We start from the raw sequence: 25,540 nt of genomic DNA, 5'->3' as shown, positions 1-25,540 counted from the left end.
TGGCAAAAGAACCGACCAACAAAGCGGCTATTCGCTGTGCTAGGTGCTATTGTTTATTTCGTTCTACTTCAAGCGGACCATTTTATTGCCATGTACCAGATAGGGATCTCGGGACCGGTTAGGACGAATAAAAAACACAGAATAAAAAAGACTTGTACCTTGTCATGGGAAATCATTGTGACTATGCTCGATTCAAGGGGATGCTAAAGTCGTCAATTTTCCTGACTGAACAGCGACTCGCACACAGGCATACATTTTACAATACGTACGTACGATTAAAAAAAAAAAGAAAACATCAATACGTCACTACACTTCACTATCTCAATATCGCACGTACATATATACGTATGGATAAATTTTCGTATGAGTTTTTCGTATCGAATTAGGTGTCTAAGCCTAATTCTAAGAAATCGACAGTGTTTCTTCGTATAATCTACGTGTCTGAAGACTCCAATTTTGTAACTAGTCGTACAAACTGCAGAGCTTTTATATCAGACAAATATTCCCACGACTTGACAGCCCTAGATGCAATATTGATTTGAAAAATGGTAAAAAAAGAAGATCCGAATTGAAAAATTTGTCTTGTTTTCTCGACAAAATTGTTACGTTTAATCAATGAAATAAAACGACTTTAGGATTCCTTCAAGTTATTCATAAAAGTAAAATTCTATTTAGCGTTATACGCGCGGATAACACCGGATGTACTTTTGAATCTATTGAATTTATAAATCTTGGATTTTTTAATATTAAAGTTAATAGAAATTCTTTCTGAATTTATATCAGATAACAAAAGCGGAATCGCGCTTTGGTAGTGATGATATTAGCTGTATAAGTCGCTTGCTCAGTTTTTGTCATAAGGGAAGAGATAATCCGTGCGTGAGAGGATTAAAGAATATTACGTTTTCGTGTATAATAAAATAAGTTTAGAAGGGAAAAGGAAAGGGAAACGGCAAGATTCCGGAAAGTATGCAATACGGGATCTAACCAGACAGTAGGAGCTAGCTAGAATTCAGGAATTAAGCGATTACTTCCGAAGTTAACCATTGTTCCCGGCAGTCCATCAATCCGCCTCTCCGACGATCCTCCCTGCCGTTTTTTCGCACGTCGATCCATTCGTACGGAATTAAAACCGTTATCTGCGTCCCTCCACCCGCTTCACCAAGTTCCGAAGAGCAGTGGGATGGGCAGTAAAGACTGGATGAGGGTTGAAATCCATGGGCGAACGTCGGACAAAAGGGGTGCGAACAGAGTTGAAACTGACTGGTCGTCCGCAGATTCTGCGATCTAACGATGTATATGAAATTTCACCGATACATTACTATTGTTGCTATTGTCTTTGTTATCATTATCGTTATTATCATTATTATTATATTTGTTATTTTTTTAATAACATTTTTTATTTTATTATATTTGTTATCTGTACTTATACTGATTTTTCACATAAAATTGAAAAAATAATATTATTTGTTACAATAATGATATAACTTAAAAATTACAATTTTTTGCAGACAAGTTGTCTACAATGAAAAGAGAGACAATGAGGAGCTAATACTTTTACTCCTCTACGATCAATCAATAAATCAAATAGTTACATTAAAATCGCATTTAAAAATTATATTGCAAAATTTTAATAATTCAAAACATTTAACCGGACTTTTTTTTTAATTATGTCTTGTTAAAGTCAATGAGTGATATGTAGTTTGAAGATTTAACACAATCTTGCAAACACAATATTTATTATACAAAAATGTCTTTACCACGATATTTAATTTTTCTAGACGATAAATTAAATATTTGAAATTTAAACTCTCTCTCCCAATTTTGTGCGTTTTAATTATTAACGAAAAATTGTTTAAAGAAATATTATATTACAATGCGTAGGTAATATTTTTATAAAAGAATTCCATTGTTTCAAATATAATGTACATGTGCGTAAGTAAACGATGGTATTTTTGTGAAATCCAAAATAGATTGCCAGGTCGATATTACTCGTCTAGCTTTATATAGGTATTTTTAATCAAACTTGTGCAAAAGCTCACGCCTACCGTGATTTCCCTCCGAAATGTCGGGCGCCAGGATAGGCGTCAACAATTTTTTCATCGCTTTCCCTATTTTCTCCGTACTCTTCCTCTTTTTCCACCTCGGCCGAATTTTTTGCAATTTTTTCTGGTGTCTATCGATTTACATGCGCCAGCAAAATCGACAATGCTTACGTCGTTTGCCGCGCTCGTCTAGCAGTTTATAATCGAAAAGCGGTGGTATACGAGTTTCGGGACGGCAGGCCAGATGAAGTCGGGCACGTTTTATTGTGCTTACTATTCGTTGTCCTGTTTTCTGGATGTTTCGATATATTGAAGCATCTCGCCTCTCGCGGCTATCTTTACGTATTTGCGTATTCATCTCTGCGCACGATCATATGACAGAAGTGAAATTGGAAAACGCGGTATACTGAGATCTACAATATTTATATCTCGCATGTTCTCTCTCATGTCGATATATGTAATACGTAGCATCCAGGAATCGTAATGCATTTTTCTTTATACTCTTCTTCGAGTAAACAAATAAACGCGATATACATATGTACTTGAAACAAAAGCTTATATTTACGCAAAATTTAAAGACTGAAGGAAAGATTAATATCGATAATTAGAGATTTTCAACAACTAATGGAAAGGAAGAAATGTACCATTTTATTTTATAGAAATAACTGAGTAAATATTTATGTGACATGATGAAAAATTATTACAAATAAAATAACATCAATTATGCTATAGGAAGTAAAAATTCTTTGTATAAACAGTGTGAACAGAATTTCCAAATAAAAAGTTGAAACGAGGAAAAAGATAAGGAGGATACAGAATGTCACTAATCAGGATGTTTACTACCGAGAAGAATAAAAAAAATAAAATTTACAAGGGATTTCTTTTTTATCTTTGAAAATCCATAAATTTCATGATTTTACTAATATTCAGGACTTTACAGAATTTTACTTTTAAATTTAAATTACATTTATCTTTTTACGACGAAATTGATTCTTTGATCTTTCTTTTACACTTTTTACATGACATTACTGCAAAAATTCCTTTAAATTTAAATAATGTATATGATTGTGTAAAGTTCTTTGATATAAGCTATCGTTTTACAATACGCAGAGACAGAAAAGGTTCTCTTTAGTTTCGAGTTTTTAAAAAAAAGAATTAATGTTCCTGGATAAGTCGTCCTTTAAATCGAAACTTTTTGTTCTTTTTTTTCCGATTGAAGGATCTCGTGAGCGCATTTAGGAACGACACAGACGAATCACGAGCGTAAAGGTTTATCCTGCGTGTCTTGTAGCAATTCTCTGCAGCAAAGAAACCAATTCCCTTGCCATTATGCCGCCAATTTATTTTCTGTCTTTTACCCCAGGTTATACTAATCTTGAAATCTTTCACAGAAGCAAACATTATCGCTAAAGTTGTATCTAACAATAAGAGAAACAATCATTCATAAATATTGAACGTGGCTTTTTAAATATTGTTTATATTTTGGTTTACATTCTTCCGATTTCATTATAACTCGGGGAAAAAGACAAGGACGGAAAGAAAGGAAGAGAAATTATTACTGTTTTTGTTATATATATATTTGTGCAAGTAAAGTCGAAAAATCTTATGAAGATGCGTACAATACATTCGCTAATGCAGATTGTGCCGGCGCTCGCATATTTGCTTAATTAAAAGGTAGATTAGCGAAATGTCTGGCTGAAGTTGCGAGTAACAATACGCGCGGTATTGTGATTATGCAAATTTCTTTAATTTCTCCGAGCCATCTGCGACGAGCGTTAATGTCGCGTAATAAAGGAACCGAGTTGTGGGGAAGAGTACTTTTTTACATTGCTTGCTTTTACATTGCATCGAGACATCCTTTTTTTCACTAAGAGTTCCGCAACTGTGGACTAATGGACATTCAAAGTACTATGTAAAAACGTAATCAACAATGTTACACAAGACGACAAGATTAACTTAAGATTCGGATAATGACGAGTAGAGATTTTTTGAATCTTAGATAAATGTTTTGTTTACTTCTTTTCTTTTCTTTTTAATAACTCTTGAGGCAATATATTTATTTTCTACAACGCTGGGAAGGGAATGTAAAATTTAAAAATATATTTAATTTTTGTACAAAGTTCGTACGTAAAGCTTTAGTAGTTTGTTTTATACGTTCAGTTTTACTTTTCGAGTTATGTGATCGTAAAGTATCAGTAAACCGATTTACATATCGGAATATAAATTTTTCTACTTCAAAATTATTTGTTGAATAAAATTTTATATTCAAAAGTATTCCGCATATCCCGCACGTCCTTGAAAACTGTAGAAATAAAAGCAATTTTTATCAGTGCTTGATGTAACAATAAAAGAGGTGTCAAACTTTATTAAGTCGGATACGTGGAAACCGCAACCGGCCAATATAGAGGAGTAGAAGCGCGTTTGTCGAAGAAAGAAAAGAATATGATGAAAAGAATGGGAGATAAAAAAAAGAAGGCCCGACGCGGTATAACAAAGAAAACTCTCGGGTACCGCGAGGGCTTTGAATTCACAACCATTCCCTCTGCCTCCTCCGTTATTTTCTATCTGCCCAGCATTATGCATTTTTCTTCGCCTATATCACGAAAAACGTTGGTAAAACGTTTCATACTCGCATTCACAAGTGGCCGCGAATCCGCTTTATTAAACCCTTCAAGCTCTCGGGAGCGCGCACGCGAATTACGGGTATTATAACGCGGTAACATTTGATAGAAGCGATAAATACTTGGATGAAGAACATAATTCTAATTAAGGAATAAATGGCAAGAAGCGGAGCACCGAGCTCTTAGGAGAAAGGAAATTAAAATATAAATCAAATCAATTGTGACGTGTAGATCAAGGAGGTCGCATCTTGTTTATACTTCGAACTGAACATTGGTTATCGCGTTAGGAAACCGTTTTGCCACGTGCAATTTATGCAGTATAAGATCGTGTTTCCTTTCTTTTGATCGATGGAGCTTCCAACTATTTTGAGTCCTTCGTCTCGAGACTACCGGGATTATTCCATAAGACGGTTTACATTCTACAGTCACTGCAAGGGATAACGTTTCAGCGATGTAATACTATGCTAAATACGCTACGTAACGCTCACATAATCTCAGGATATCCAGATCTTGGATAGGAAGAATGTTACATTGCGACGGAGACAAAGCTTTTGTTGCAAGTAATATGCTTGAATCATAAATCAAAGAAGTAAGCCATTTATAAACTCGTCCTTGTTTCATAACTCTTGTCCACATTATTTCAGCACATCCTGTTGGTTCAAAGAAACCAATGATCTTTATAATTTATTTGTTTGACGTAACGCATGTAACATCAGGACTCGTACAAATTCTTTAGGCAGTTTTTCCTCGTTTGCTTCTTCTGCAGAATAAATTTCTCTTCAATATTAATTTTTGAGAAAAGAAACGAATAATAATTGGACGGTTTATCGCTGTGATTAACTTTATTTTAATTTATTTTTATTAAAATTAATTAAATTATTTTTTTGTTTGTGTAAAATTCGCGCATAAATCGCGCGAATAAATCTCCATCAATTTTAAATTTAACTTGTGCTTCGAACTACTTACAGGAGATTAACTTGAAGTTTTATAAAATCAATTAACGAAATGTCTATCTCTTTTTAAACTTAGATATTATATTATCTCTCTATGTAATTCATGAAAGAATATTGGATTATATTTGTTATTAATTGATGTTAGTCGAATTTTATTTTATCAATTACTATTAGTACTTCTTATAATAGTGGTGTGAATATTATTAAAATTAGTTATTGAAACTTGTATGCGATTATATTCTGTGTTTAATTAATTTTAAGAGATACCTTTTACGCGTGCTTCTTACATATTTTATAATAAGTACCGCATTTCGCACATTTCATCATCTCATTAATAAGTCACGTAAAGCGAGCGAAATTGTATCACAGATGTTAAAAGCTTTATTCAAAATACAAAGGAGGCTCTCAGAATGCCATGCGTTCTTTTCGTTTTTTCGTCTGATTAATTCCACTTGCAAAATGTTCCCCGTACTTTGTTCCTTAGGCTCTTGAATTTCTGTCCCGTATGGCCTTAAGAGTTATATTTATTTTTCTTTTTTAAATAAAATTGAGTTTAACTTTCCATCAACCTACGAGAAACTTTACCCTATCCTTTTTGGTCCTTCTAATTTTTCACCAGCCTTATGCTTAGTCTTTACGAGAACAGCGTCGCCATTTTAAAAGAGTGCTCTACTTAATTTTTCACGACTGATTTTTCTGGCGTAAGACCTTTCATTTACGACTTCTCAGTAAGTGGTTACCTATTTACGCCTTCTTACACGATGTATTTTATCGCGGGAGGATTTTTCTAGAAAATTGCCTAATTGTTAAACAATCATTTAATAAATTTTATTGTCATACTTATGAAGAGAAAAGAAAAACCCGATATTTATGTATTTAGTGAACTTTACTTGACAAAAAGATGACAGAGTATTTGAACATTAAATATCAAAAGTTAACATACATACGTACATTTAACTCGTAAAAGAAGATAAGCGAGCGATACAAATAAAAATGCATATAATTGCGATAATTTTAAATTCCGTAGTAGACCGTTATTTTAACGTAGACTGTTATTAATTGCAATATAATTTGTAGAAACGAAGAGAAAGAAATAACTGTATTGCTTGAAGTTGAAGTTGCTTAAAGAGATTACGTAGTTTAATTTCTTTCAGAAAACAAACATAACCCGAATTGGGAACACAGAAAAGAGAAACCAGGAACAACACTGGAGTATTCACTTTGTTACTTGCAGTTACTGGAAAATAGGTGGCACGGATGGAAACGCTTTACGACCTGTGGAAACTTCGTAATAGTACCGTACCGTTACGACCTCCCGCCCTCCGTTTCAATAAACTAATTGAACCTAAAACTTCTCAAAGCCGCGTAAAGTCCTAGTCGAACAATATTCATCCGCCATCATAAAATACCACATCACAAAGTTGAAGTTAAAGCAGCTAGTGACATTTATTAGAAAACGATTATGAATAAAGATTTTAAATAATAGCCGCGCCTTTAGAAAGAATAACGACATTCATAAAAGTTAACAAGAGTTTAAAGAAGCACAATACATCGTGTTAATTACCAAACTATCGAGATAAGAACTAGTCTAGAAAGTCTTGTTGTTCATTAATTTCTATTAACAAACATTTTGAGTAAATTTTATTTAAAATTTTTTTGTTAATATTATAAATTAATATTATAAATTAATATTACTAATTAAATTATTATAAATTTAATATTATAAATTTAACTATTATATTAGTTGTGAATTTTAAATAAGTGTTATTTAATAATGAACAATAGCTTTATTTAAAATAAATTTTATTAAAAATTTTTGTTAATAGCATGGTAATTTAAAAATTTCTGAAATATCAAAAAAAAATATACCTAATAATGTGAGACTGATTCCGTATTTTTTTTTACGAAGATTACGCAATGTTTTGCAGCAAAGTAAAATAATTCTAGCGAGTACGCGCGTTAACTGAAAATATTTTTAACTAAAACAAGTCCGAGAACAAATGCATTATTGAGATAATCAAATAACCTACAGTTAAATCAGTTAAATAGCTTGAGAGAAAGAGAGAGAAATTTAGAATGGGGTGTAGTACATGTGCGGTTGAGGTAGATTTTCACACTTTCGCATTACCCCACGTATTCTAACCGATGTTGAAAGTTTCTATGCCGCTCGCGTGTTGAGGTGAGAACTTTATCTCGTCGATGCATTAACGAAAGTAAAGCTTAAACCACTTAAATTCTTCATGTGGATCATACTAGTCCATATCAGTTACTCGAATGTTTTCAGAACACATTGCAACGGAAAATATATATAAAAATAATGTACGTACTTGCAATAAGTATGAACGAAAATGTAACGTGCAAGAAAGGAAAATTTTCTTTGTCAATTTTGATAATAATCAATTAATAATTAATTATTGATAACGCGTATATAAAACAGTCATCTCATTAACCACACAGTTAATCAATTATCAATATACTTATGGATAATATGATAATGTAATAATATGATGTCCATAATATTTTTATTTATATCTAACGCAATTTCATATATGAAAATTTATATTTGCACATTTCCGGAATGATATTGCCGATTACCGAGGTAATCGGATGCATCGAGAACTTGAACGGTCGTTCACGGTGGAAATATTACCTCGTCAATGTCGCATTAAGACGCGATAAGTTTAAGTTGGAATCCAATTTGAGCACCCGACAGCTTGTTAGAGCTTACCTCGGTTGTGAGTGCAACTTTGACGATGCGCAGATTTAACATTCGCCAACTTTGAAACGAGCTAACTCAAAAGCGCGTTCCGCGGAGGCGTTCGACAGTACCTACCAAGCAAATTCTACATTCCGCACACGTATATTCGTGAAAATCTCGTGTACCATATGCGGCAGAACATAAAATTGCACGATGGAAAAAAACTTAAAAAGTCTTAAAATTATACATACATTACTAGCTTATTACATATGTATCTGTATCAATATAGTATATCGAATAACTTACATTGGCATTAACTATATATATCTGTACACGCTTACACATGTGTACGTGGAAAGAAACTTTCAATTTTTTTTTCTTTTTCTTAAATATAAAAAATCAATGAAGGATAATTCGACATGTGTAACTCGAAGAAGAATTAAAATTATTACGATAATAAATTTATATATCTCTAAGCATAAATTTACGAGAATTAAAACATTCCAATATATACTTTGTACAAATGCTTGTAATAATGGAATAGTACAAAAATAAGTTTATTATTCTATTTGTATTTGTTTAACAATGTATTTTTAAGACTGCGCACGTTCTGCTAAAAAAATAATCTTTACATTAATAGAAAATTTGAAGGCGTCTTTGAACATCACGTAAAACGTTTTAGAATTAAAATATTTGAAAAAAAATAGATGTGTTTTAAATATTTTGTTCTAAGAGATTTAAAAAATTTTTGTATTTTTTCAATTGCACTACTCGTGAATTAATTACATTATTATCATGCTAATTTATTGCGGATGGTGTGCTAAGTGTGCAACATTCTCTGCATTATCACGTTACGTTTACTATACCCAAACCAACCCGTATACTGTTTCAGGCTTTGGTGTATCGAGATGGCAACCTCGTCTCAGGCTCACTCGAGGCGTTAGTACAGCATATGGTACCTACGGAGGAATATTATCCCGATCGGGCGTATCTCTTTGCCTTTTTGCTCAGCGCCAGGCTCTTCATCAAGCCACACGAGCTTTTGGGCGAAGTTTGTGCTCTCTGCGAGCATCAGCAGAATTTGAATGGGGAAGGTGGTAAGGTGAGCATCAATATTCTATCAATATTCTGCGGAACGATACGAAGCTCTCTACTGACATCACGTAACCAGAGCGAAGGCCATGTGTTATTCCCACCTCCTTAATCTTTTCTTCTACCTATCGTGAAGTGTAAAGAACACAGAAAAATTCTATATAGCTCATTTCAAACTTCTCGCTCTTTCTCTATTATTTTACATTTGAGTAAAATAAATTGTTTTGACTTACGGCAAATTAGCACTCATTAAAATCTTTTTTTTCTTTTCAAAATTGAATTGCAAATGTTGAATTATTTTCATAAATAAATATTGCCGCATTATTTTTCTATATGTTTTAATACATTAAATATACAATATTATTTCAAAACTAATCGCTGCTATTTTTCGATCGTAAATATATTTTTTATAATGATAATGCCAGGATTGGAATAGTTATTTTTTACAAGTGTATAACTCATTATGCGTTACTCAATGAAAACAATAATTCATAATGAGCAAACTTTCTAAACATATATCGTTATACGCTACTTTTTTCAGGGAGTAATAATATGTAATGAATTATTTGTCAAAAAATTTGTCTATTTCAATCCTGGTTTTATCATTATCATTATGAAAAATTGCAACGTTGTCATGAAATCGTTATCATAAAGAGGTAACGATAACAACGTTAATCGCAACTCTCGTTACTTTCAATCCCTGCCAGTACTCTGATTTCAGTTTTATCACTTTATTCACATTCCGAAATACATTTTGATCCGTGCAAAAGTCAACAAAAAGTCACCTCCGTCCATTGGAAAACGATAAAGTATCCCATACGTATTTCAGGAACGATTGCATCGCTTCGTGCCGCGGCTGGTACAGCTACTAGCGGAATGGACGGAAACATTCCCATACGACTTCCGGGATGAGAGGGTGATGGGTCACGTTAGGTCCATCACGCAGAAAGTCGCTGCGGTCGACGCCGCGGCCAGGCAGGAAGTTTCAGCGCTGCTGCAAAACTTGCTGCTACGACTGACGGCTCTGGAAAGGTACGAGGAGGGCCTGGCCAGACTGGCGACCGAGGCAGCGACGGAGCAGCTTACACAGGTTCGTGAGTTTCGGTACAAGCGCCCATTTGCGGCCGTCAGCTTGCATTTCGCTGTCCCACCTCGGCTTAGTTAGTGGCTTAGCACGACATTTTCCAAACTACAACGTCGCCAATCTCTCTGAGATTGTACGTACGAAGCTTGTACAGAATAATATTCATGAATTTTTTTTCGTTCAGACGAAAAAGAAGAGTAATATCACAATATTCAGCGACGCACCATCAGTCTAAATAATAGAAATACGATTCGATGATAGCGAAAGCTCTCGTCTCGTAGAGAAATTAATCGCAATAATGCGATTGCGACCCGGGAAAAAATTTTTTATATGTAATTACATATAATTATGTATTAAATATGTCCGTGTGTATTAAAATATATATAATTATACACATTTAATATATATTTATATATATTATATATTATTATATATAATTGTATATAATTATATATAAATTATATATAAAAAATTTGTTCCTGGAAGTTGATGACAAGACATAACTTCACTCATAATTTATAAACCCTATAATTCTGCGATAATAAGATAGTAAAATACAGAACAGTAGGGTCGGTCAATCTCGCATTTACCCGGGAGCCGCATTGTTTTGCAATTTCAATAGATTTTAGTCGCGTAACCGGCTTGCCACGTTGCAAAGCCCGATTACTCGGTTTACCGTAATCGCATCGACCCTTCGAGGACTTTCAGCATAATGAAGCGATAATATTCTCTCCCCCCGGGTAACGCCCCGCCTCTTATGTATTCTCTCTCACTTCCGGCCGTTCCACACATGGATTACTGTATCATGACTGTTATGTTAAACGAGTGTCGGTGTTCCCGTTTATGTATCGCACACGCACGCATCTCGATCGAAACGCATAAACTTGGACGTCCACGTGCGCGTATACGCGTGCACTTTGCGCGGTTAGTCTAACTCTGTTAGTGCAGTTTCCAGGCCGGGAGACGTTAACCATTCCGTTAATTTGATTATCACGTGCCTATCTGCCGCTTGTATCAGCCGCTAATAGGTAATTTGCAGCTACATTAGTTAGTTAAATATACCGGACGGTGTCATGTGTGGCTAATCAGGCAACATACGAAATTATGTGGCTGCACATACCTTTGGATGCTGCGTGGACCGTTTCGCGTAAACGCGCCATGGAAGTCGAACTTTCTGTGAAACAGTAATAATACTTGTACACTGAGAAAACAATTTAATATTTCTAGCTATGATTGCCTGATGAAATCACAGTTGTAACGAATATAATTATTTTTAAACATTTGCTTGTTATTTATAGTAATGATAATTAATAGCTATAATTTATAATTATAGTAAAATTTTTTTATAGTTAGTAAAACTATAAACACGAGGTTATTATTACTTACACTGTAGCAGCAATAACTATAAAAATGGAGCTTTTAATTATTTTATGCAATTACACTAAGAAAAAAAATTGTAAATTGACTCAATTTTTCAGTTTGATTCTTCAATTCAAGCATTTATTAGGGGTGTGCGGGTACTCGAAATTACGGGTACCCGAGCTTTGAGTCGGGTCGGGATTCTTTTTCAGGATCGGTTCGGGGCCCGAAAATTTGTAAAATTCGGGTACCCGAAAAATTTCGAGTACCCGAAACTTACGGGTATCCGAAATCGAGTCGAGACCCGAAATTGAGTCGGAAACCGAAATCGAGTCAGGTCCCGAAATCCTGTCGGAACCCGAAATCGAGACGAAATCCCAAAATTTTGTAAATTTTGAGTACTTGGATTTAAAATCGAGTCAAGAAACGGCCATAGATCTAAATACCTTATACACTAATGTGAGAAAAAAATTACTAAATTTTAATAATTATTTTTTTGAATATTGTCCCAATAAAATTTTTTCCGAACGTAAATATATATTTATTAAGTACAAGGAGTGACCAATTTAATTATCATTTTTTATTGAGTAAATACTTATGTACTGTAAGTAAATATTTTATTGGCAGTATTCAAATTTAGTAATTCAATATAAACGAAATGCTTTACGTAAATTTAGTAATTTTTTCTCACATCAGTGTGTATAAAGTATTTAGATCTCTGACCGCTACTTGATCCGATTTTAGATCCAAGTACTCAAAATTTACAAAATTTTGGGATTTTGTTTCGATTTCGAGTTTCGATCCGGTTTTGGGTCCCGACTTGATTTCGAGTACCCAAGTTTCGGAACAAAAATTTTTTGGGTACCCGAACTTTACAAACTTTCGGGTCTCGACTCAATTCCGAAAGAAATTCTTGACCCGACCCGAACCCGAAATCTCAAGTACCCGCACACTAGCATTTATGTATTTAACTCAAATACATAAAAAGTATTTGAATTTGAATTTAAATATTTATATATTTTATTTAAACATATATATAACTTAAATACTTGAATTGAAAAAATTTATAATTTAAATTGAAATTTTTTTCAAGGTAACAATTCTTTTTCTCAGTGTATAATAACACATAGCACTTTTCTCTCAGTATGTAACTTAAAATTAAATTGCAACAACAGAAACATGATCTTGCACTAATAAAAACAGTAATTGAATCTATCCAATTACTTTACGTCTGTTAAGCCAACACTGCAATTTCAGCACAATTGAATGCCACTTATATAAAAATTAATTACATTTGATTGTGCTGAAATGCTTGTGTCAGCATAATAGATGTAATAATTTTGGAAAAAATTATTGAAAATTGTGCAGAAAACAGTATAACGTTCCAAATATTAAAATTAGTTTTTAAAAGTTGACTAAAATAAATAGCTCTTTTGGTAAAAAAAGTTATTGAATTAATAGAAATGTGCAAACTTTTTAAATTATCATTTGCAAACTTTAGCAATTACCAAATTTTATTTTTAAACATTATTATGAATCAATTTTTTTTATTATATTTCTATACATTAAAAAAGTGAAAAAGTATATCTTATACAGGAAAATACAAGATGTCGATATTAAATTTTAAAATTTATTTTTTATTAAAATTGTATTTTTATGTATCATATAGTATTTGGTAAATAATTCATGAACATGACCAAAAATTACTTCCTATTTTCAATCGGATTATCCGCCAGAATACTGACGCTAACGCCATATAAACGGTGGGTTAAGGGAAATCTATGTTAAACTTACGTACACACAATAATTCTGCCATGAATACGAAATAATTGTTACTTACATGCAGGATAGAGGTAAAGTTATTCATATACTTAAAACGAAAATTTCCATTGAACCTACTAAATAGAATTTTTAGCAAATTTACTTTGAAGAATATTAAGACGGTATTCCTCAATTGTATAATAAACGTCGCAAAATTTTCACAAGAAAATGAAACTCTTTCAAACACAATTTTCCGGATATAAAAATGCAGTTTCTGCTTTCTATAAACCCTTGATCGATATATGCGAAAGATGATCAGACACATCAATTTATGTAAAAGATGCAATAAATATGCAATAATAATAATTTATTTTATCTTTTATAACATTACCTTTTGCTGTGTGTCTACCGAACGCTTTATGTAATTCTTGTTCGTTCCTAACAACGTTTCGTTTATAAAATAGAAAAAAAATATAAACTTGCGATCAAAACGGTCTGAGCAGTTGATTTGTTTTACGAAGATCACATTCGTGAAAATTACTTTGTTTTTGCATCGAAAACTTTGTATGTGAACAAAAGTCGTGTTTTTTTAAACAATATTTAATCGTATTTGCTTTAATATATGTGATTCGTAGTTTGCGCGGATATTACTTATCTCGGGCTCCGAAACAAGCTGGAAAGAAAAGATGAAAGCTCGTGTAAGTAAAAAAGAAAATACTGGTAAGAAGAATACTGGTAAGAGAAGAAGAAAAGACGAGGCGGAGAAAGAGCAGGTCAAGCTCTTGTGAAGCTTCGACTTATTAAACCGCAAATTTGTTTCGGTGCGTTTTTCAACTCGTTTCTATACGTGCCACAGCGACAGTAACTTCACGTGGAAACGAATTACAACTCTCGTGACCAATATCGGCCTTAATATCATATTCTTGTTTTTCTTCTCTCTCTCTCTCTCTCTCTCTCTCTCTCTCTCTCTCTCTCCCAGTCCAATTTTTTATTTTTTTTTCTGAAAATTTTAATCAATTTTTATGTTCTTTCTTCCAGTATTTGTATATATTCCATAAACTTTAACGTAATGCAATACTTATTATCATTAACAAGTAAATGTGTTGTTTTTAATTTAGGAGACGCAAGAAGATACATTAAGCTTACTGTTAGTTCAAAATTTCATAGACTTTTGTAGATTTCGAAATATAATTACATTTTATCCGTCAACATAACGATACAAATAATCCCAAGCATAAAGAGCTGAATTATTAGTTTACCGTACTTTCTCAGCCGTCGTTCGTTACGTGTCACACCGGAGAAAGACCATTTTTTTTTGCTCAAAACGAGAAGTAACTTACGAGACCAATCATGAGTTTTTGATATTTGTTTTCTTTCTATCGAGCAACTTCTCTAAGTGTATCCTATATCGAAAGCTAGCTAGAAACACCCCCGAGCTCACGATTGCATCCCCTTCGGCTTCGTTAGAAATTTCGTTTTAACTTACAATTTATTTTATCCGCCGATTCAGATGAGTTTTGTTCTCTTAAAACGAAACTGCATGAGAAAACGTGGCTTGTGTATCTCATTTTTTGTTACAAGTTATCTACGCGCTTTGCTTTACTTCAAAATTGCTTTCCCTGGGCGTTTTTCTCGTGCAGAACAATTTCTTGGTAGCGAAAAGAACAGAAACGAAAAATAACTTTATAATTGAGTACTTTTCCTTCCTTATTGTATAATGTATTCATGTGTCATCTATGGTCTATTAGCAACAAATTGATCAAATTAATGAAAATTAATTATGCAAATCTTATTTAGAATTCTGTATGTCAAGAGCAAAACTTTATTATGTGTAACAAAGGAAAATTACTGTCTAAAAATAACTCGTGAACAATTTTCAAACTTTCCACCACATTGAGGCGGTCAATATTAATGTATCGTAACTGAGTCAATTTAATTAAAAACAGCTAACATACAGAATGTTTATCTCTGTCCTCTATATTTCGGAAATGGTTCAAAATTATCAGAATAGCTCCTCGAATTAATGATTATTTTGAACTGTTTCCGAAATATAGGAGGTAGACTTTATAGACACCCTGTATATTTGCAATCTCACTGTGCAATTTCCACGATAAAACGGGTGTATCGTTCCAGAGTTAATTATCATTAGCAAAGGCTTCTATTAACAGTGATAAATATCATTTAAATTGCAAAAAGGTTAATATCCTTTCCAATTAGCAATTTATTTCCAGTTTATGTGAATTTTTTATCTCACTAAAATAATGTTGTCGCGATGGGACAACGGTAAAAAAAATCACTACTAATTGTTCAGCGCAAGAAATCACGCGAAGTTCGCTGTGCAATCTTGCGCACACAGAGAGAAGAGAAACTACACTTGCATAATATCTCATAGCTATATTTCTTTGGACATCGCCGCGGGTATAATCGCTCCCTGGCGAATTTCTGAACAACTCACAACTTTACCTCAGTCTGACACACCGATTACGTTAGATCTTTCCAACGACTTTGCCCCAATAAGCTGTCGCAAACTAGCTCTATTTAACTAGCTCTATTTCTATTAATGTCATTATCGTAATTGACGTAAAAGCGAAACAAGAGACTGTTCAATAATTGATGAAAGGTAGAAATGATTTTTAAATATTGAAACACGATTAATAGCAATCAATAGTATCTTGTTATACATCTTTCAACAACGAGCTAATTTGCACAATAACGGAATTAACGTCCAAAATAATCTTTTGATTTTCGTGATTGATTTAGAAAGAAGAAAGAACACAACTAAACTTGTTGGAGTTTTGATCATTTCGTAACTTTTTCGACAAAAACTTTTACGCTTTTTTCCATCGAATTTGCGATGGAATTTAATTCAACTCTTTTAACTACGCACGTTTATTTCTCGTATTTGTTACTACTTATTTTATTAATAAGATGAATTTTGTTGTTGCATATTCAATTACGTCAATGATGAATTTTTGCGGATCACAAAAATTTGTTTTCTTATCTGTCACTCAAAACATTTAACGGCATTTTATTCATGGAAAAATATCATATTTTAATTACTTGAAATATCTGAAAAGAGTTATCTTTTCGATATCTTTTACTCTCCAGAGAGGAGAGAGCATTCCACGAGAAGATTCTTGAATTTTCCCTTTTACAGCCATACTCGTCAAAGCAAGAGTTTTCTTCTTTTTCTTCCAGTTCGTCTCTGTCCACTTCTGTGCCCGGCACTTCGATAATACGATCGGCGATATAATTCAATAAACGGAAGTCCGTCTCGAAGTGCCATTTCCTCCTAAACGGATCATGCAGCCTAGTGATTTTATTCGTCGCCTCTCACGGCGATGTCTCCTCTCAGCCGCAATCGGAAAATATATATACATACATTTATCGCCGTCTATGATCCCTTGCAATCCAAAGCTATTAAAGGATGCATATCCGCGCATAGATAGACTTATAATTAAATAAAGAGTTAGAATGCAAAATATGCGTTCAGAATCTTTCTCCCTTTCTCTCTTGCCAATTTTTAAAATGTTGCAATAAAGAGCATTCTCAATGAATCAAATAAAATAAAGGTACAAATAAAGAAATCAAAGTTCTCAAAGATCGAAATTTTATAAAAACAGGTGGAAAAGTGTACAAGTTAACAGCGACACGATGAACGGTAATACTCATTTTTTAAATGCCTTTGACGAGCTTTCCTTTCTTCGCGTAATGAAAATTTGTCCTGTTGTTTCTTTCGTAAACTTACTGCATTTTCTTTCGATGAGGGCAAGATTTAAAAACAATAAACTTCTTCATACAAATGTATTACATTAATTGCATTGTTTGTAATTAACTTGTACATTTTTATATGAATTTATACACACATTTAGATTAGATCGATTCATTTCACTGATAACATAGATATAAATTTCGAAAATTTAAACAACTAATAAAGCGCGAGTAAAACTTTAACTTAAATATTCTAATTGCAAGTTGAAAGTTTCTCTACAACACGATTTTATCTAGAAATGTTATTTCAAACATATCAATATGAAATTATTATTTCATTGTTTAGGTGGATATCACCGAGCTTTGTCCGTCAGCCACTGTACTGGCACAACAATTGACTCATGTAGAACTTGAAAGACTCTCTTACATCGGGCCCGAGGAATTCGTGCAGGCTTTCGCCAAAGTGAGTTTTATTTTGTAAACAGAATTGCAATTATTTCACACTTGAATTATTTTATAAATACTTTTACAACAGTTTGATAATCATGAATTAATTATATCGCAAACTATATTAAATGCTTGTTGTTTTTATTCTTTTCTCAGGAATCGCCGCATTTAGAAACGTCTTTCAAAGACATGAAAAAGACTCGGAATCTGGAATCATATGTTCAATGGTTTAATAGATTAAGCTACTTCGTTGCGACGGAAGTTTGCAAGGTAAATATTTTCGCTTTGCATTGACATTCTTTGAAATTCTTTTTTATGCATAATTCTTATTGCTTACTTTAAAAAATTCTTTAGAACAAGATAAAAAGATATCTTTCGAATTGCTCAGAAAAATGAACATCCAATAAACCGAAAGTTTCTCCCTGCTTTTCCAGCATGCAAAGAAGAAGCAACGTGTTCGTGTGGTCGAATATTGGATCGAGACTGCTCGAGAATGTTTCAACATTGGCAACTTTAATTCTTTGATGGCGATTATCGCTGGCCTCAACATGTCCCCGATATCTCGCTTGAAGAAGACGGTAAGGAAACAACACTTAAATTGCTTTTCAATTGATAGCATTTATACTAATAACTTGTATTGAGTATTAGAAGAGGAAATAGTAACATACATTTGGGATGTTTTTTATATTTATATTAAACTTTTGTATTTTTATTTTTATATTTCTATTAAACCGCATAATAGACAATTATAAAACAATTTTATGTACATTTCATTTTCAACATTATATTTTTCACGGACCGGCGTATATTGAACAGACGTAATTGTTTCTTTAATATTTTATTAAAATTTTCGCGTAACAAGTCTCGCGAAAATTGCGCCCGGTAAATTAAAAAACTGGCATCGATATATTTTATTCGCTCGGAGATTGAGGACAATGCATGCATATATCTCCGAATTTTTTCGATCACGCCGGCTAGGGCGGATTTGAAGAGTGCGAATATTCGCAGAACGGTCAGCGTCAACGCGTTTTTTTTTTGCGTTGGAACGCAATATTGAAGAGAACGGTAGGAAGGATAATGATGAAATGATACAACCGATGTATCTGCTCGTTTACACCCCTTTGCGAAATTACACGTCGCCGCGTCGGAGCAATAAGCGACCTGTAATAATTCTTATAAATCGAAAATATTATGCTGTGAAAGTTAATATTGAGTATGACAAAATCCCAATAGCCAAAATTTTCCCGAGAAGAAGAAAAGCAAAAATGACTTTGTAATACACACAATTACTTAAACTAAAAAATAACCATCAAATAAACCTTGATATTTTATTTTGAAGAATAAAATCTTTAACTTAATTTTCGTATAATTTATATAAAAATTAGTTCCACGACATTGTTTCTAATACATTACGACTGGAAGGAGACATTAGGCGGTCGCTGTCGACGAAAAGAAAACGAAGGCAGAGCAATGGAATTAGCTTGATTGAATTTTTCCTATCGTGGTTGGTCGCGACGTCACAAAAAAGACCCAAAATGTGGCTTGCGATTTGGGTTAATTAAAAAGTTTCAAATCAAACGGCGTTGCTCGGCAACGTTGTCCTCGCGCCATTGCCGTTCCTTTCGTCTCGTTGGGAATTAGCTAATTGTCCGACCAGCGTTTCACGTCCACGGGGGAGGACTCGCGCTATTACGTATTCTCGATTTCCACGCGGATGCACTCTATCCAGGAATTCCTTTAATCCAGTCGTCGCTCCCGGCGGAACGCTCTCTCGGACAGCGCTTCCGAAAGCTTCCACATATTTAATATTTATCTCAATAATGACGAGACAAAGTGCATTCCCTCACAAAAAGAAATAAATGTTTAGTAATTGAAAAATTGATCGTGAAAGAATATCATCTCATAATAAATATTTTATTACAGAAAATTGTAAGAAAAAATATATATTCAAAAGTATCCACATAAATGTAGACACAAGGTGAAATCTTTTGATAGGTATATCCGAGGGGAAATTCACAGCCGGCATTGGTGTACAAAATTTCGGCAGTGGACTGCCGAAAAAAGTAAGCAGTGACCTATAATATTGACGGCATTGTCGTCAGTGGTTGGGGAGTGGTGAGCTCACTTCAGAGTCGGTTTTTCGATCATGGGGTTGAGCACAAAAATCTGGTCTTGCATATTTCGAAAGCACATAAATAGGAGAATATTTTAAGCCTATAATCAGTTTCAGAATTGCTTTCTTTCTGGTACTTTACTCTTGTACCGTTAATGTGTATTCGTACTTTCGGGACGATTTTCTGGTCGAAGAGATTGAGTACGAACATTTATTTATATATCGTTGGAAAGCACATAAAAAGCACTTAATTCTAGTGTATTTATTTTTTTATTTTATTAATTATTTATATGAGTTGGTGCTGGCTTAACGTTAAGCTGGCACCCTCACCTTTAATCTCATTTTCCTGCTAAACCGCTCGAGCACAAAAATTTCAAATAGGGTACATAATTAGCACATAAAAAGCACTTAATTTTGGCATAAGTGGCGTTTCGATTTTTTGTGGTGGGGGTGCTAACTTAACAGACATTGTTATTTTTAGTATTCTATTGTTTGAAGTTAGGTATACCTATGCATAAGACATCACATAATAATGTGCAATTACAGTAAAATGTATAGAATTTTTAAAGAAGAATGTTTAAAATTTATTTTGATTACAAACAAATACAATATCAAGGTCATTATTTTGATTATTTTTATTATTATTTTTAGTGTTCCATTGTTTGAAGTTATATGCATAAGACAGCACATAATAATGTGCAATTACATTAAAATGTATAGATACAGTTCGTAAATAAAATTTTTGGAAGTTTTTTGTATAATTGTGTAGAATACTTCGGGAAAGCTTTAGAATTCTTGTGCAGGCATTGGCGTATAATAATGGGCACGCGATAGTGTTCATAATTGCATGGCATTGCCTTAATTTTAATATAGGATTGACGGCATCGTAGGCATTGACTAACAATAAGCATTGTCGGCAGTGTACAAAAATGTCGGCAGTGTTTTACAGCAATGCCAAAAATCGGCATTGGTGTACAAAATTTTGGGTTGTGAATTCCCCCTCGGGTATATCAAAATTCTAAAATAGAAAATAAATCATGTAATTTAAATAGCAATACAGATTTAATAAAAAATAAAAATAATTAAAAATCTAAAAATTTAAAAAAGAAAATAATTAAATAATTTTGAATAATAATAGTAATAATATAATATATTTAACATTTGCAGATAGTATCTTTACATTTTAAAAGACAATTTATCATGATTTAAAAGCGATTTATGTTAATCACAGTAAACTAAAATGAATATCAGACTTCTACAGAATTTTACGTAAAAGTAATATATAATTATTATGAAACTTAATTAATTACTCTAATACATTATACCACGTAGCTAATAAGAAGCTAATTAAAGCACAGATTGATTGACTTTAGATTTCACAACAACTTGCAAACGAAGAGAAATTGGAAAAACAATCGTAAATAAATGTTGTTTCTTGCTTTTGCATTACTGTTTGCGCATTGTAATCGCAATTTTATACGTTTTTTTTCACTTCACCGACATATCGTTAAATTTGTATTCGTTTATGCGCAGAAAGTTATTTTATAACTTATCAAGATAGAGAAGAAATAATATTATTCAGTTCGATACAAAACAATATGATGCCGGCGGTGAGAACAAACATATCTGTCGTGCGAGAAAATAGGAGGCCAGAAACAACATGAATTTTACATCTCTCGCATGATGAATAAAAAAAATGATCGATCACATATTATTCGTGAAATTTTTCGTTCGAAAATATCGAGGAAAAGCTCTCTTGACTATTGTTATTATCATGCAACTACTATTCAAATTTATTTTTTTAATTATCCGTATGAAACTTTTTCATATTTCAACAGGAGAAAGTGATTCAAAATACGCATAATTTTATTAAAGTATCATTTTTCTAAATTTACTACGAGTGATGCGGCGTAATAAATTTTGCGTTTCTTTGAGTCAGAATTTATAATTATATATTGTTAAAATTTTAGCACAGATATGGGTATAAAAGATATGGTATTAAAAGATAAATATTTCAATGATAAATAAACAGTTGAATGTTATTTTCAACAAATTTTTAAATTAAAAAATTTAGGAAGAAAATTAAATCAAAGGTTAACATATTTATTCAGTGTTGGATAATTATGATTAATGTTATATATTAATATCTCACACAAGTTTTTTTATTATATACTTTGTATTATATTTACTTTTTATTTGATATCAAAACAGAAGTTTACCAATTGCTGCACACTTTACAGCAAAAAATACGCGTACTCTCTTTTTAGCAATACAATCATACCACGAATCGAATCACGAGAAATATGGAAAGCTTTTTCCTCGTTTTCAATTACAAGTTTAACCAACCATTTTCTTCTTCCTTTTCCCCTCATTCTCTCTCTTTCTCTTTCACACATATGCACACACTAATATGAGCGTCTATTTAAAGCGTTCATTTGACCGGACCAACTGATTTATAAGGTGCGCGAAATAAATGTTGAAACTGTCAACAAACAGTAATGTTGTCAGTAGTGCAGGGGGTTTGCTCGGTAATTTTCGTTAATGAAAATTTAACGCTCTCTACTTTTGTGCGAACGCGAGACTGAAGCTTTATTTCACGAGGCTGGCGTAAAACATATCACCATTGTGATATATTTTGCGGCAGCTAGATCGTCAGTAATTAATTGATCTTTTCATAACAGATAATCGAGGATAACGCAATTTGTACCATAATTATATATTTTCTATCAAACTATCGTACATAAACTATACTTACCTATTATGAAGATTATTTAGAAAAAAAATGTATTTGTCAAGGAAATAATAACGTTTAATCACTATTTAGCTTTCATTTTATGTATTCATATTATCTCGTTTTATTTTATGCCGGACTTACGTTCGTAATTATGATGAAATTTTCGTATTTGCTAAATATTTTTTTATTATCAAATCTTCTTTAACTGTAAAAAGATAACTTAAAATTAAATTTTTGTAAGTTGTAAAAATTTGTATTAATACAGTCTAATGTGAATATAAATATACAAACAGATAAAAATATTACAGACGATTATTTAAATAATAATCAGCAACTAAGAGAATCGTAAAATGTAAAAAGTCTCTTGAATATTGTAATAAACTTATTCTTAATATAGACATTGAACTTGCAATTTTGTGTCTATGTGTATAATGTGTTATATTATAAAATATAAAATCTCATTGTATAACACATAAGATTCTGAGAACGGAAAATTTCAAAATCTTCTTTCGAATAAAATTATGCTTGCTAATCCTTCTTTACGATTCGTTAATTAATCAGATTTTGCGACCTTTGGTTATTCTTATTAAATATAGAAAAAAAGTTATTTCTGAAAGAAATTCTTTGTTACTTGCTCCCCTGTGTCCTATTATTCCTATTATTTTGCCGCTCTTTTTCTGGAAAGTAGTTTCTGTTCCTTTCATGCGATAGTATTCCGACATCCTTTCCGGCGCAACCAGTTTCAATTTACCGGATCTGGCAGGAGTCCCTGATTGCTACTGTTTTTGCTCTAGACGAGCGTTTCCGGTGGAGTCGAATCAAGTCGGGCCAAGAAAAATGGCTCCTACGACAGGCAGGAGAAAATCTCTGGAGATCAAGTATCTGTGAAACAGGATCAAAAGTTAAAGTCTCAGTAGACAAAATAAGATTTTGTGTAGAAAATTATTTATAGGCTAGATAATTTACTAATTTTAACCATGCATTTCAGAAACATGTAATTTAAAAAAAGGAATGTAACTAAAGATTAAAAATTTTTCTCTTTATAAAAATTTCTCTCTTTAAATTCTTTGCTAAAATATGCGACATATAATTTATTTTTCATGATATTTTGAAAGAAAAGGAGTGGAAAAGAAAGAAATTAAATTTATTAAGAGGGTCTTAAGAAATAACGAAGACTAGAATAAATAAAAGCATTAATTATCTTATATTTTAATTCCAAGGCTTGAATCAGGTGCAAATATTATTTATCTGCAGTACCTTTAAATGAATAAAATTTGTACTTTGTATCAGATCAGACTATAGAACAAAATTAAATCGATAATAAAAACTAAATAAATTTAAACCGATATCGACTTAAATGTGTATTTTGCCGAAATTGTCAAATATTAATCGTTATACACACACGCACACACACACACACACACACACAATTATAAATAAAAATCTTTCTTGATTTAAAAAAAAATATCAAACTTTCATATAATAATAAAATACATTTAAAAAATGTCAAAGTTGACTACATAAAAAAAGTGCAATTTTGAGTTTTATAAGTTTTATTTTTTTCTAAATATGGGCCTCCATTAATCTTTCATTTAATTACAATTGCTTTATTTTATAAAAATCAGTCTATATTATAAAGAAACATTTTTATTGCTTTCAGTGGTCAAAGGTACAATCTGCCAAGTTTTCGATTTTGGAGCATCAAATGGATCCGAGCAGCAATTTCAGTAGCTATCGTAGCACGTTAAAGGCCGCAATGTGGCGTAGCGCTGGCGCTACAGATGAACGCCAGCGAATTGTAGTGCCCTTCTTCAGCCTTCTCGTCAAGGACTTATACTTCCTCAACGAGGGTTGCAGTAACAAGTAAGTAATATCACATACATAACATATAACATATTGACAGTCTATTCGAATATAAAATATACATGTATATAGAGAGTGTTTATTGTAATCTTCTACACAATGTTTGAAACACTTACGACAGTCTAAAAGAGAGATTGTAAAGAAAACATTTAATTGCTATATTATTGATATTAAATATCAATAAAAGTGGCATTTCTGGAGTAGTGCATTGAATTCATCTTGATATGTCTTTTATAATATTATTTTAAAAAGTCAAAGTGATTTTAAATTTTTCATTAAAAAAAAGACTTCCGATTTTTTAAATTGCGTGTTGTACTTTACGTATCTATTAATTAAACTTTGACATCGTTACGGATGATGAAGACTGTGTCGATTGAACGTGTTAGATACAATGTTTAAACACGGCGAACTTTCTCTCAGCCAATTAATTCCTGAGAGGCTCAAGTTTCATTATGCATTTTAGACTGCCAAATGGTCACATCAACTTCGAGAAGTTCTGGCAGTTAGCGAAACAGGTAACCGAATTTATCGCGTGGAAACAAGTTGCCTGTCCGTTCGAGAAGAATCCACGCGTCATTGCCTTCCTCCAAGCGAGTCCTGTACTCACGGAAAATAGTAAGTGATATCCATTTCGTTATGGAAATGCAAAAATACGAAATTGTTAAATTTCTGAACTATACTTTCCTTTTCTTTTTCTACAGCACTTGCATTAGCATCTTTCGAATGCGAGCCGCCCGATAATAATCCGGAGAAGGAACGTTATAAAGCTTTAAAGTGAGTATTGCTTCACATTATTGAGACATAATTTTCTTTGAAAATATTTATATATTATAATTATAAAAATATATAAAAAAAATATTTATCAATGAAATTTCGTTATAATCAGTTTTAGTAAAACAAACTTTCCGCTGTACAATAAAATTTTATTATTTCTCTAAACAATATCAATATGTGCCTTAAGAATTTACCTTTAATATAATGTATAATTTCAAAATTGAAAAGGGGACGATATTATATTCAATTCTACAACATATTAATTTCATCTATTATTATTATTATTGT

The 25,540-nt window shown here is 32.4% G+C and overlaps 1 protein-coding gene across 2 annotated transcripts in view; it reads left to right on the top strand.

Moving 5' to 3' along the window:
- The window catches only part of LOC105203624, a 336,761-nt gene that overhangs the window by 305,588 nt on the left and 5,633 nt on the right, over positions 1 to 25,540 (top strand). For both annotated transcript variants that reach the window (XM_039456623.1, XM_026134163.2), the window contains exons 6-13: positions 9,207 to 9,416; positions 10,236 to 10,496; positions 17,668 to 17,784; positions 17,925 to 18,038; positions 18,203 to 18,346; positions 24,276 to 24,478; positions 24,942 to 25,093; positions 25,180 to 25,252. In XM_039456623.1, the coding sequence (XP_039312557.1) occupies positions 9,207 to 9,416; positions 10,236 to 10,496; positions 17,668 to 17,784; positions 17,925 to 18,038; positions 18,203 to 18,346; positions 24,276 to 24,478; positions 24,942 to 25,093; positions 25,180 to 25,252 (1,274 nt within the window). The remainder of the gene's footprint in view (positions 1 to 9,206; positions 9,417 to 10,235; positions 10,497 to 17,667; positions 17,785 to 17,924; positions 18,039 to 18,202; positions 18,347 to 24,275; positions 24,479 to 24,941; positions 25,094 to 25,179; positions 25,253 to 25,540) is intronic.

The sequence above is a fragment of the Solenopsis invicta genome, chromosome 1 (genome assembly GCF_016802725.1).
Source record: "Solenopsis invicta isolate M01_SB chromosome 1, UNIL_Sinv_3.0, whole genome shotgun sequence".
Classification (NCBI taxonomy): Eukaryota; Metazoa; Arthropoda; class Insecta; order Hymenoptera; family Formicidae; genus Solenopsis; species Solenopsis invicta.
This window is presented reverse-complemented; position numbering and strand designations above follow the sequence as displayed.